This window comes from Atta colombica, unplaced genomic scaffold (assembly GCF_001594045.1).
Source record: "Atta colombica isolate Treedump-2 unplaced genomic scaffold, Acol1.0 scaffold85, whole genome shotgun sequence".
Classification (NCBI taxonomy): Eukaryota; Metazoa; Arthropoda; class Insecta; order Hymenoptera; family Formicidae; genus Atta; species Atta colombica.
In genome coordinates, this window is record NW_017259578.1 from 422,311 (window position 1) to 435,870 (window position 13,560).

The 13,560-nt window shown below is 31.2% G+C and overlaps 1 protein-coding gene across 1 annotated transcript in view; it reads left to right on the forward strand.

The window, feature by feature from the left end:
* Positions 1 to 9,300: 9,300 nt before the first annotated feature.
* The window catches only part of LOC108693036, a gene marked incomplete at its 5' end in the record, with an annotated part of 57,921 nt that continues 53,661 nt past the window's right edge, over positions 9,301 to 13,560 (forward strand). Inside the window, one exon of the mRNA XM_018201677.1 lies at positions 9,301 to 9,431. Coding sequence (XP_018057166.1) covers positions 9,301 to 9,431 — 131 coding nt within the window. The remainder of the gene's footprint in view (positions 9,432 to 13,560) is intronic.

Below are 13,560 nucleotides of genomic sequence, written 5' to 3' on the forward strand. Positions count from 1 at the left end.
CCTCACTATAAGTATTTGAGAGCATTCGATGAGCCTCAGCCGCAGATTTCTTCATATTGAAGCAAAAAATTAAAATCTCCCGTAAATGACGAGAATTTAGCTCGTATACTGACATTTTCAATCGAGAATAACTTTATGATGCAGACACAAATCGACTAATGTTTCTATGGGGTTATGTTGACAAATGCCGAAGTTTATTGTATGACGTCTATGATCTATTTATTTCGACCATCACTTACCGCTAAAGCCATCTATAGGAAAACGGCGGAAGCAAAGTTGTACACCTAATATATTACTTTTTTCTGCAAAGCATCTTCTTGCAATAAGTCCCGTTATACATCTCGTATAGGAAAAGATTTACACTGACTCCTACAGTTTATAAATATCTGGATGTTGAAATCGTCCTGGGATCTGTGTTTTTAATTGGTGACGTCCAAGAAAACAACATAATTTTGTCTCGTGCAATGTGGCAAGCTTTCATCAAAAGACGCGCAAATATTGAGCGGTTCGTGCAATCAATCGCATCTTCATTATTATCTAAGATCTAGTGATAGAAATCGTAAAAATGCGTGATGTGAATGTGATCAAATTAACACTGCGCGAAACATGTCTAGTATATGAAGTCGTCAACCGTGCTCTTCATGTTCAAACTCACATTGCATCGAAAAACGTATACTCTGAGTTGTGCCAGTATACGCATATCGTCAATGAAAAATTTAAATATTTTATAACACTTTTAGATGAAAATTGTATCGATAAATATGATGGTGTAGATTTTTTGCGCAAAATTTATAATAAAAAATCAAATATAAAGTGTGAGTTAATAGTTCATGCTTTAGATAATATTGTAAACAGTGTAAAATGTAAATGTACATTTTATTGCTAATCGAAAGTAGGTGTTTAAAATTCGATTTGAGATTAATTGAATTAATTTAAATTAAATTAAGTTCCAGCTTATAAATATTGTAAGAACTATATAATAAGAAAAAAGTATATATTGTAAAATTATATTATATATAAAAATAAACGCATATTTAAACTATATGTTTGGGTATATGATATTATTCATTCCTTTCTTATTATCGCAGCTATCATATTACATGCGTCGCCATCTTCGCGCTTAACGGTCACGATTATATTAAGCGATCTCTCTATTTAAATCATTAAATAAAAAATGTATGATAAAATATTTTTACGTGCGAGAAGAAAACATCGAGAGTGAGGAAAGATGACGAAACATAAGAGGAAGAGATGGTAAGTGTATGCGGTAAGTAAAAAAAGCAAGCTTTTTGTTACCGATGCATTTTTGGGAGAATGGCGTTGGCGGTGAAAAATATAAAAATCATATCGAAACATCATTACGCATATTATGTATGTAATCCATCGATCGGGGTCCTATGTTTCTGTAAACAGCAATAGTGCCGGGACCTTTCCGCGCTTTCTCCCTCCTTCCCTGCTCCAACGAATATTCTCGCGCCTTCCCCCTGCGCCCATGAGTATCCCCGTCCCGCACCTCCCTCAGAGGACTTGAGTTAGAATTCCCCTATTATAACTATTTTCCGGGCCTCACTTATGCTGAGCCGATTTGTAAAGAACATGCGAAGTCGCCACTGACAAGAGAATTTTCGAGAATCGCTGCCATGAGGAGGATTATCGAGAAGGATAACGGATGAATCAGGACTTTATATATTTATAAAACAATCTAAATACGCACACGTAAAGAATTATACAAATTTTACTTAAGATATTTTTTCGTATATCTTATTGTTCCATCGACAATCATTTATATGAGCATGGATAGCGTATATACGGAAACGTTAATAATTAATTCTCGAAAATGATATGTTGTAATTTTATTACACATGGCTGAAATTGTAAAAAAATAATCTTTAATTTGGTAAAAAGAATTGAAAATTTAAGAAAATTACAAGTGGTGGGATTATTTTTGTTAAACAAAAAAAATAAAAAATATTTTATTTTCTTTATAACTTTAAAGTACTCTTGAAATTGTACTTTTGTTTAAAAAATTTTTCTGTCTTTTATACTTCTGACGACATTCGAATCGAAAGAAAAATACCGTTTTTTTTCAAAAATGTTTCACCCCTTAAATATGAATTAGCGCATGTATAAAAAAATACGTGTCTTTTAGATTTTCTACATGTATTTTACAGCATATTTCATGGAGAATCAAATCGATTCCCGACAGTTCTAAAACTTCCTTTGTAAATGACCCGACATAATACAAAATGACTCGATTATGGCAAGGGGCGAGCGCAGTCCGAGAACTATAATTTTCTTCAAGAATAGAGACACTTTGGCGGATAGCACATGACTTGCAATTTCGCTAATCTACGCGGCAATTCCAAGAAAACTTCTTGGGTTACACGCGCGATCTATCCAACATCACGAATCTCGTGATTGGCGGCTTCACAATATAATAAGTTCGTCTCAAAGTACCAATGCCGGCCAGAATTTTTCGCCGATTCACGCAAGACATTTGGCCCCGTTCCCTCTCCTCCCCTCCCCCTTCCCGGTCTAGTCAGGGATCCTATCGTACTCCAATTGGCCCTGTCAATCACATAGTTTCGTCGTATTGGTCCTCGCGGCTGCAATTTTTTGCATCTTAAAGTGCACAATACGAATTGAAGAAGGACTCTATCTTATCTTTTGTAATTAATGGCTCTGGTCCTCATTGAGGTAAATTTGATCAATATAAATGACTCTATCGTCGTTTGTGACTTTCACGATTATGCGGGCTGATTTGAAAAATCCGGGAAAAGTTCAGCTACCAGTTCCGTGTCGAAAGATCCTTCTCTCCGACTGATCTTCTCTTCCGCTTCCGGGAGTATTCGAAGTCTTCCCCTTCCATAATTCTTGTCTGCAAATTGAGTGCGATACATGTGCAGCAAAGCATGTAACGACAGTTTTAACAAAATAAATAGAATTATATGACCTGCATGTCCGGGGTCCTAGATGAAGCAGTTTCCAGCATGTTCTTCCATCTCCGCGTTGTGGAGATTCCTCTTCCTCTTTTCTTCTTCCTCTTCTTCTCAATGATGAATGAGACGATCAGGTTACAAAAAATAAGACTTCAGCCACCGAGCACGACTCGTCAATAAAACTTGATTTAAATACGAGACTAACAAAAAAAGTTAAATCCTCATCGAAAGAGAAAAGAAAAATAAAGTAATTAAAAGAACGATTAGCGCACACTCGCATGTGCGCTTGCACGCGCCCGCTTGCGCGTTTGCTTGTCGCTCGCTCTCTGAGCCGCGAGAACGCAAGATCTTCCCGCAGGAGATTCGCAACAGGGGTGGGGGGGACGGACAAGGATTGTTACGTCATAAAACATATCATATTTAAAATATCAACAGATTAAAACTAAAAGTTAGTAAGAAGAGATATAGACTCCAGCTTGATGTAAAAATTGGTATAATTGCATTCTGTAGTTATCGCATTGGTATTAAATAGTTCTTGCTATCATATCCAAGAAGCACAATCTTTAGTCATAGCATTGTGAATATAACGGAGTTCTATTTTTTGTCATACTTTTATATTATTATATTAATAGACTGAATTATTCACTGTTTCTTATTGACAGTAATCCACCAATTTTTACATCAAGCTGAAGTTTATATATCTTCTTATTAACTTTTAATTTCAAGCAGTTGATATTTCAAATATGTTTATATTGTTTATACAAATATTTTATTGAAATATATCATATGTTTAACATCGAGAATGACCCGATCGGAGTTGAAACGCTGTTTTTAATTTGTTGTAATCTGTTTAACGTCTATTAATATATTTTGCTTAATATTAATATTTTATTTTTATTCTCATGATTTCTTAGCCCTTCTTAATATATTTTTAATTAATAAATTTATTGTACAGATGTTTAAAATTTCAAGTAATCAATAATGTATAAAATCATAAACTCCTTAAATTAATACAATAATAAATATAAATGAAATGTTAAACTGGGCATTAAGAATCAACACTAGATACTATGTTGCGCAATAATTAATTAAATTATATAATTAATTATATTAATAATAATATGATTAATTAATTAATGCGCAACATAGCATCTATCGCTGATTCCTAACACTAAGTTAGTATCTTATTTATATTTATTATTGTATCGTTTAAAACTTATTTTATTGTAAGTTTAGAATTTAAATATTATTTAATGTTTAAAAATTAAATATTATTTAAACGACAAAATAAGTAAAACCAAAAATAACTTTAAGAGAATAACTTTAAGAATCTTAAGATATTATAAGGAAATAATATATAAAGAATAGATGAATAGAGAAACAACAAAAGTTTTACTCACTTTAAGGAGAAATAATAAAAAGTTATCATAACTTTTAATGTTATTTACAATCTGTAATACTAAAAGTCAATCACTTTAATTTCTTTATCATCGATTTATGTATTTTATTGTTTTGATGATAATTATTTTGATGATGATTATTACTTACGCATGAACACGGATAACGCATATGTGGAAGCGTTTATATATAATTAATTCTAAAAAATGATATGTAATATAACTATATATACTATAAAATGATTGTAATATAACTTTATTATACATGATTGAATTTAAAAAAAATAATTTTTAATTTGGTAAAAAAAAATTTGAAAAATTTGAGATAATTGAATGATAGGGGTATATCGTCAAACAAAAAATTTTTTTGAATTTTTTTCTTAACTTTAAAGTTTTCTTGAAACCGTACAACTTTTGTTTAAAAAATTTGTCCTATCATTTATACTTTCGACGATATTCAGCTAAAAAGAGAAATATTAAATTCTCGGTCTCCATTCCAAAAGCTTTTTGATCTATCGCCTATCTTTCATTCTGGCTACGTGTCCAGTCTATCTCTTTTTATTTTGTTATATGTTTTATAATATCTCTAATTATTGTCCTTGATCTGTTATTACTTTAATCGGTATTCCAAAGCAAGCTATCCAATTCGTGAATAATTATTTAGCAACTATCTCTGCTGAAATGTCTCTGATGGGAATTGCCTCTAGCCATCTTGAAAATTGATGATACAATAATTGTAAGGTAATATCGATATTGGATACTAGTAATAATCCTAGAAGATCTAAATGAATGTGTTTAGTAGACGGATTAAAGGTTCCAATAAGTATTACGTCTTGTTACTTTCGATTTCTAGCATTGGATACATGATTGAGCCCTTGCAATCTTGTTTAATACGAGGTCATATATCGTTGTGCTACTAATTTGGCTCTAGCTCCTGAATGTGAAAAACCAGGAAAACTTAAAAATTTGCTTTCTAAATGATCCTCGATATCAATGGTGCTCGAATAATCGAGCTATTAGCCGAATCGCAAAGCAATTCTCTTGTAGAACCTGAAATTGCATTTTTGAGAATTTAAATCCGCTTTTCAAAAAGTCCTTGAAGCTCCGAATATTCTTTTTGAAATTCAGCTAGTTTTTCGAAATTAATTGTCTCCTATATGGCTTCTACTGTAGAAAGTGTGTCAGTTACACAGTTGTCTTTTCCGAAAATATGACGGATATCCGTTGTAAATTATTCAATGTATTTGTTACGTTCAAACTCCACAATTCTTTTCTTCGATTAAAATTTTCGTCATCACCATAAAAGTTATTAAGAAGTAATATCGGTAGACCAGGTTTCTATCATAGGAAGTTACAATAGTGACGAGCCGAATAACATTTGCCTTTTTAGACTATTATATATATAGCAGAAATAAAACGTTACTTTTTAAACTTTTTTTATTAATAATTTTTTAACGAATAACAAGCGACTAAAACTTGTTAAAGACTCATGTGCTCATGACTGTGCTCATGACAACATATCAAAGTCGAGGTTGTAGATGGTTGTTCTCCTTTTCTGCAATTTTATATATTCATAATAATATTTGGACATTTTAAACTTCTTATTTTAATTATTTTTAATTAATTGCTATATAGTTTCATGTATATATAACTTCGATCATTAATTTTTCTCTTGTCTTCCATCTCTTCCTGTCTCTGTTTCCTTACAAACAAGCAAACATTTATAAATATCTCATATCTCGTTTTTTAGTACAAAAAAAATCCTCTATTATAGTAAAAAAAAATCTTCTTAATATATATAATAATAGAGTTTAAACTTAATATTCTTGAAGCTTCCACGAGTCCTTTCTATATAAAAATTATGCGTTTTGCAGGTTTCTTCCGTGTCCAGATCATTCTTGGAATGCCAAAGTTTCATGAATCTTGCAGTTCACTTCATCAGGGCGAGGAGCCTGATACTGTCTGCCTGAAACCCGCGAAACGCATAATCTTATAGAATTTAAACTTCTTATATCCCTTTAATACTATCATTAACAAGCTGTTATTGCTATCCGATTTCAACTTATTTCTATTGACCTATGTGCATAGAATTATACAATCTCTTATATTTTTCGTTTTCTTTTTAAATTCGTTTTGTTTCAAAACTATTTCTTATTTCTGTTTTTGTTATCCAAGGCGGCAATATTATTGTGGCAATATATTCTTCCTTAAACAATAGTGTTAGCAGTTACGATAATATGAAAAAAAACTGTAAATAAAATACAACAACACAAAGTATCAATTCTTTATCATAAAATATCAAGTAATGATTAAAAGATTAGTGATTAATACTAAAAGTTAAACTTATCTGAATTAATCTTAACTAAAGAAGAAAAGAAATCGTCATCAATGTAAAAACGGAACCAAAGAAGAATGAGAGAAATTTATTCAATTTGTAATCATTTTACAATATTATCATTACACTTACAGGATACGTCACCAAAATCCGGACAAATCGAACAATTTCTTTAAATGTTTTTATGAAAAATTAAATATTACAAAAAGTTTTTTTACATGGCACTTGGGCGATCCCTGTAGAGCACAATTATTCGATATATCCATTAGCTTGAATGACGACCTCTATTCTCAGTTTGAAGCGTTCGTACGCACATTGTAATGTAGTACTGTCCATATCGACGAATGCGGTTCTCAATAGCGGTTCTTAATGATAACGTCACATTGAGATGCCGAGATTTGTTTGTGATCTTTTCAACTACTCCATACATAGTAGTCCAAGGGATTTAAATCTGGACTATTGGGAGGCCAGAATTCTTTGGACCAAAACATATTGATTTATTTCAATATGTTTTTCCTCTTTTTTAAAGAAATGGTAGCATAACATCACCCTCACTGGACATATAGTACGTGAACATTGACCGGAAATTTTGTTCTGGCAATAACAGGGACATCCTTGGAGTTGTAGACGAGTCATCGGTCGTTCCTCCAGTTGATTTTGGCATCAACAGTAAAAATTTTTTCGTCAGAAAAGAACTTGATTCGTCTCGACGTTTCGTTTTTCAAAGAATATAGCACATTGCAGCAACTCGGCTTGTCCTGGTAGCCTTAAAGAGCATTTGTCATATCTTTAATGTGTAACGATTTGTATCGAAGATCCTCCTCTGCAATTCGACGTTGGCTCGCTTACACCAACAATTGAGACTGATTTTCGAAACGTTTGCCCTGGGTCATCCGAAATCAGTGCTTGAGCTCTTTCAACGACTGCGGGAGTCCTCGCGGTTCTTTCGAATGATTCTTCCTCGCTGGCATATTGGAATCTTTATTGGACTGTTTTAAAGCCGTATATTGCCAACGTTATAAACAGTTGATCTCGGATATCCAAAAACCCGAATTATTTCCGTTGCTGAGCCAATACGAAGACCTTCAATGATCGCGGCTTTTCGATTATACTCCGCACTTTCAATATAACGGTTTCAATATAACGGCCATTTTAAGATATGTACTCTAAAAACTCTAAATGTTTACATAAGTTTATTAATTTTATACCATTTGGAATAAATAAATTTTTTAATATTCTGTAAAAAATATATAAAAGAATTAATTATAAATATGTATAATACAATTATATTTAAAATATATTAATATATGTTCTTTTTCTCTGGTCCTCAAGATTGATTCATTCTTATTCACATTGATTATATAAAATCTGATGCATTACTATCATATTCTATACTTTCATAAGAAGAGCGTAACACTAATCATATAATAGTAAAATAAATAATTAAATTAAAATATGTACACCATTGATGGCGGCTCACGTTGTGCTATGTCCCATGAATCTGCAACACTGCTTCTTCCATATCCCCTTTGAGGACTTGCTCTCAAATAATATTTCATGAATATTTGTCAGAACAGAAGTTATTTCTCATAATGCTGCACCTTTTATTCTATCCCATATGTTTTTCAAACACGAGAACTCAAATTCCATTACGTCCGTCTGGTGGCAAACTCGCGTACTGCTCGCTGGTGAATGATGAAAATAAAATAACGAAAAGATATTTTTTCCATATTTTTTCAGTAATACGAAAAGATGTCTTTTTTTAATTGTCTTTTCAACAAAACTAAAAGACTCTTACATTCATCTTTCATCTTTCATCTTGTTGAAGAGACAAAACGATTATATTTTCGTCATCTTTTAGACATCTTTTCATTATCTTTTAGTATTTTGTATTGTCTTAAATTTTATAGATCAAATTATGAGTCTGCTTCTTGAAAATGTTATTTTTATGACATCTTCAAAAATGACAACAAATGGATTTCTCATAAAAGATATCATAATTATATGTCTAGTTTTTGAATCAAATATAGCGACGCATGCACTATATGTATGGCTTAAATATCACACAACATAATAATATCTTCTTATCCCTGAGAGAACAAATTGATATCATTTAGCATGACATCATAAAGATAAAAATTTCAAGAAATCTCCGACATGAAATATTTTAAGAATTCTCCTAGTAGATGCTTCTGATAAATGATTATTACAAGATATCATTTGGACATCATTTTCAAGATAATTAAATGTTCGTCCACAAACAGGGAAGAACATATGGATCTTGCTTCGAATAAAAAATCGTTACAAAATTTTAAATGTTAGCTTTAAAACCAAATTCTCTTCTTTAAAAAATTATATAAGAAAATAATGTTTTTACAGAAAATTTTTTGTTTTTAAAGCAAAAAATTTATTTTGAAGCAGAAAATCTTTGTTCTATCGGAATGTATTTTGTTGAGAACTTTTAAACAAATAACTAACTCGAGCTAAAACCTTCCGATGATCACTCAGAGTCATGACTATATATGTCAAGGTTAAGGTTATATAAGGTAAAGGTATATATTATATAGATAAGTCCATTGCTTTTAAGATTTATCAAATATTAATCACAAACAATACATCATATTTAATTTTTGTTACAGCTACAGAAGATAAGTTCGAACTCGTGTATAGGAAAAAGATTATAAATAATAAAGATGGAGTCGAAATAATGTGTATCGCTGAAGGACTTTATCCTCAACCGGCTTTAAACATTTCTGTCGAGTAAGTGCTTTTTATATTCAACAATTTTTATTAAAACGCCCTTAAAATTTAAAAAATTTTAATAATTTTCTAATTATTTTTTACATATAACATATATGTACTTCTCTATTTTTTTTGGTGTGTCATCGGAATATTTCGCTCTCTACATATTTTTCACCTTTTGTTTTCATCGTACAATCAAGGAAAATTAAAAATGCGACTATTAAATTCATAATGTCAAATTTTGCACAAATTATGTTTATGAAATTATGTTTAAGCATTTCTGTAGACCGCTGCTCCTGTCCAATAAGTTGTTAATTTGACTAAAAAAAAATCATAAAGTTGAATAATTTAAAAAGATACACTAAATTTCATTCAAATTTAATTTATAATTTTCTAAATGTACATACATTAATATAATGGACAATGTCAATATTAATGTTAACCACACAATTAATGTAAATGGATTTACATTTTGACTTATACGGAAGATTAACTAAATGTATTTAAAGAGTTTGGTTATCATTACTCCTTTTATATCTAACAGTGCATTTCTACATCAAATCAAAGGAGTTTGCAAATTACTATTAGCGCTTTTGCTATTATTCAAGTAAATGTATTTTTCTTTGGCTTTTTGATAATAAATAGTATGTTAATAGATTCTGTAACTGATGTCGCAATCCCTTGAAATTTTCCGTTAAAATTAAATTCTTTTATTCCATTCATATTGCTTCATCTTCAAAATTTCGACTTTTTAACAATACATGATAATAAAACTGCATCGACAAAAATCTAATTGCATCAAAAGCTTTCTATTATTCTTCCAATGACTATGTTTTGCGACGCAACATTGTTACTTTGTATGTGCTTAGCCGATTTTTTCACCTCATTTGAGCATGACATTATTTTTAAGTGTATTAAGAACGCACAAATACTGCGAATGCATTCGTTGTCTGCATAGGAGGGCATGTTGATTTTCATTTTCAGATAGTAGGGTGCTTTGAGAAGATATTCCTTTTACCAATCGCGTAAGGTAATTTTCGTCATTCTTTTCTCATTATACTTCTTTAAAAAATTTTAGTGAAGAACCTTCTAGTGAAAAAAACAAACGATTGAGTCGCATGAGTTTTTTTATACATAACTAATCATTCAATAATTATATTCGCAGTAGATGTAATACATTATAAACAGGAAAGATGCAAATAATCCGTATGGCCTTGATACGAGATATTAATCCTTAAAAATAGCCGAATACTACTGTATAAGAAGTATATATCGAGCGCTTGGCGCGGGGGACCGTGGGGAGCGGGGATAGCCTGGCATACATGTCGTCCGAGTTATGGAAGCTTGCGGCGATGTGCGCGGCGCGGGGCGCTTGCCAGCCAATCCCCAACTTCCAACCCGCGCGCCAAGCGATATCGATAGGCATATATCTTCACAATAGGCCAAGCAAGCGCGTGTATTCGGCTATCTTTAAGGATTAATATCTGATTAACTATTGAGGAAATTTACAAAATGCTAGAGGATTTTTCGACTCAGTTTAGTTCCGCTCTACCTGCCTATGAAATATTTGGCGATTATTTCCAGACCCTGTATAGATTGCCAACTTCGGATTTCTAGGTAACCCATAATTCAACAATGGTGGCAACATCGCCAGCAACACCTGACGATCTTTTTTAAAGAGGGGAGGAAAATACCACCTTACTTAGACTGTGTTCCAAAAGTAGGATATAAACACCAATTCTAACCTACGGATACAATAACTAGCAGACGGCTCTAGTGCCGCACGGTGCCCAATAGAGACTGTTTGAGGAAGAGGGAAGCGCTTCATCGGGGTCCGTGTTAGAGGAGAAGAAGGGATTTGTTTCTTCTCTCTTTCACCCGTTCTCTCTTTAAACTATTGTTCTCTTTCTCTCCTATTCATTAAGATGCAGTTCTCTCTCTTCTACCCGTCTCTCTTTCCTTTTCTTTTATTGCACACGATTTTATTAAATAGATATGATATTTACGATTTTTAACGATACGATTTAGAAACTAATTATGATAATATTTTTATGAATTTTTAATAATATAATCTAATAACACTAATTATAATAATATTCTTTTTCATGTAATACAAATGGCCAAGCGCGCTTTCTTATTGATTAATTCAATACACGAAGATATGAAGAAAAAGTGGCGAAGATACTAAGGACAAAATAATTTTAGAAGAAAAGAATACATACTTTAACATACATTATTCATCATGCAATGTAGTATGTATAATCTAAATCATAGACTATTAGTTCACATTCTATAAGAGAATTTTCATCATAAATTTTGTACAAAGTGTTCGCTTTTATTAATAACACAATTTTGTCTTAAAAATGACACAAAATATTCGAATTTCTTACTATCATGCATATATTGATAATTTATCTCATAATTTATAGAATACATGTTCAACACATTGCTCAAGCTCAAATAAGAAGAGCACAATTGTTGGTTTCATGTACAAACATGCGCCATAATGTTAATTTCACGTTATTCGTATATTTTAACAAGTTTAGATTTAACACAGATTTTAACACATTTAGATTTTGAATTGGTGATGGGACTGCATTAATCACTCGATATCTGCACGTTTTTCATGTAGCATGAGGTATGGACATGTGGTTGTCTCGATTATCACCAATCGCGATTTGCACATGAGATATAAATCCTACAATGATCCCAATGTTCAGAAATTTGTATGCTATCGATATCAATGCATATTTCTTCATTAAGATACGAAACATGTAGCGAGATTTCGAATGCTATTCTCTTATCAAAAATGAATTTCGAGAAAAGAAATCAAAAATATTTAAAAGGAAATCTTCAGGCATTGTGACCACCAGTATGTTTTAAACACATTTTGTAATGCAATTCTTAACATATTTTCCACATCAAACAGTATTAGTAATATTCAGATTACGTAAAGAATCTTCAGCAGCCAGGATCTCAATGATCAAGTCATTGCTATTGAATATATCAGTCAGCTATTCGCATTTTTTAAAATTCTTTAACATACGAGATCCTTATTGTCATCATTCTCTTCCACACCAATTACAACCATTGTAATCAGACGTTTCATCATGCTGTACGGAATCATTCTGTCTTCCTATTGCAATCCATAGTGATGCACAAGCACTCAAACAACAAGGAAGCGTAGTCCTTTCCGAATTTTGTTAAGAAATTCCATGGCATGGAACATGTAAAAATGTTATGAGAGAATGGCTCCGTTTCTGAACACCGTCACTTCCTTCACAATAATTTCCTTCCAATGATAAATCTTTATACAAATAAAATTATGTATGCATTAAAAAAGCATGTTTTATTTATGTCATTGTATTTAACGATATTTCCAAAAAAAATTTTAGTCGATTCCAGAGGTGACACATCCCTTTATTATTGAATATTGGCACGCTTACTGAATGTAAGTAGATCAAAAAATGAAGATTTACTTATATAATATTGTTACATTAAAGATTTTGTTAAATTAATGCATTATAAATATATAAGCTATGATGTAATTTTTTATTATTGAATGCAAAAACGGTTATGACACCTCTCAGCGCGATCTGAGTTTCTTTCACTTAATTCAAAGAATTTATTACGTCTATATTTTAACATTAATAAATTTCACATTAAATATATTACAGATATGGTGCATTTTCAAATCATAATAAAAAAGAATATAATTCTAAATGTATGAGTAAGTATAAAATGCTAAAACGAATAATATACGTTTCTGTGCAAACGTTCGCTACCGAAATCTAAGTTATCTTGAAGAATTCATTACTCGTGTAAGTTTAATGTTAAAAACGTTATGAATTCTTTTTAAAGATATAAGAGACCAACATTTGTCAACCTAACTGTTAAAAAATAAATACATTATTTCTTCGAATGCTCTTGCACGGTTTATTCACTGCAATAAACTTTATTGCGCAGTTTACAGAATTGTCTATGTACATACGTATATAAATTCACACCGAAATATATAGGCAATAAAATCAGCTTTGATCGAATACAATAGAATTTTTTTTTTACTTAATTGATGGAATTAAAATTTATTTATATGATTAAAGAAGTTTTTTATGGTTTATAAAGTATATATATGTATGTATGTATA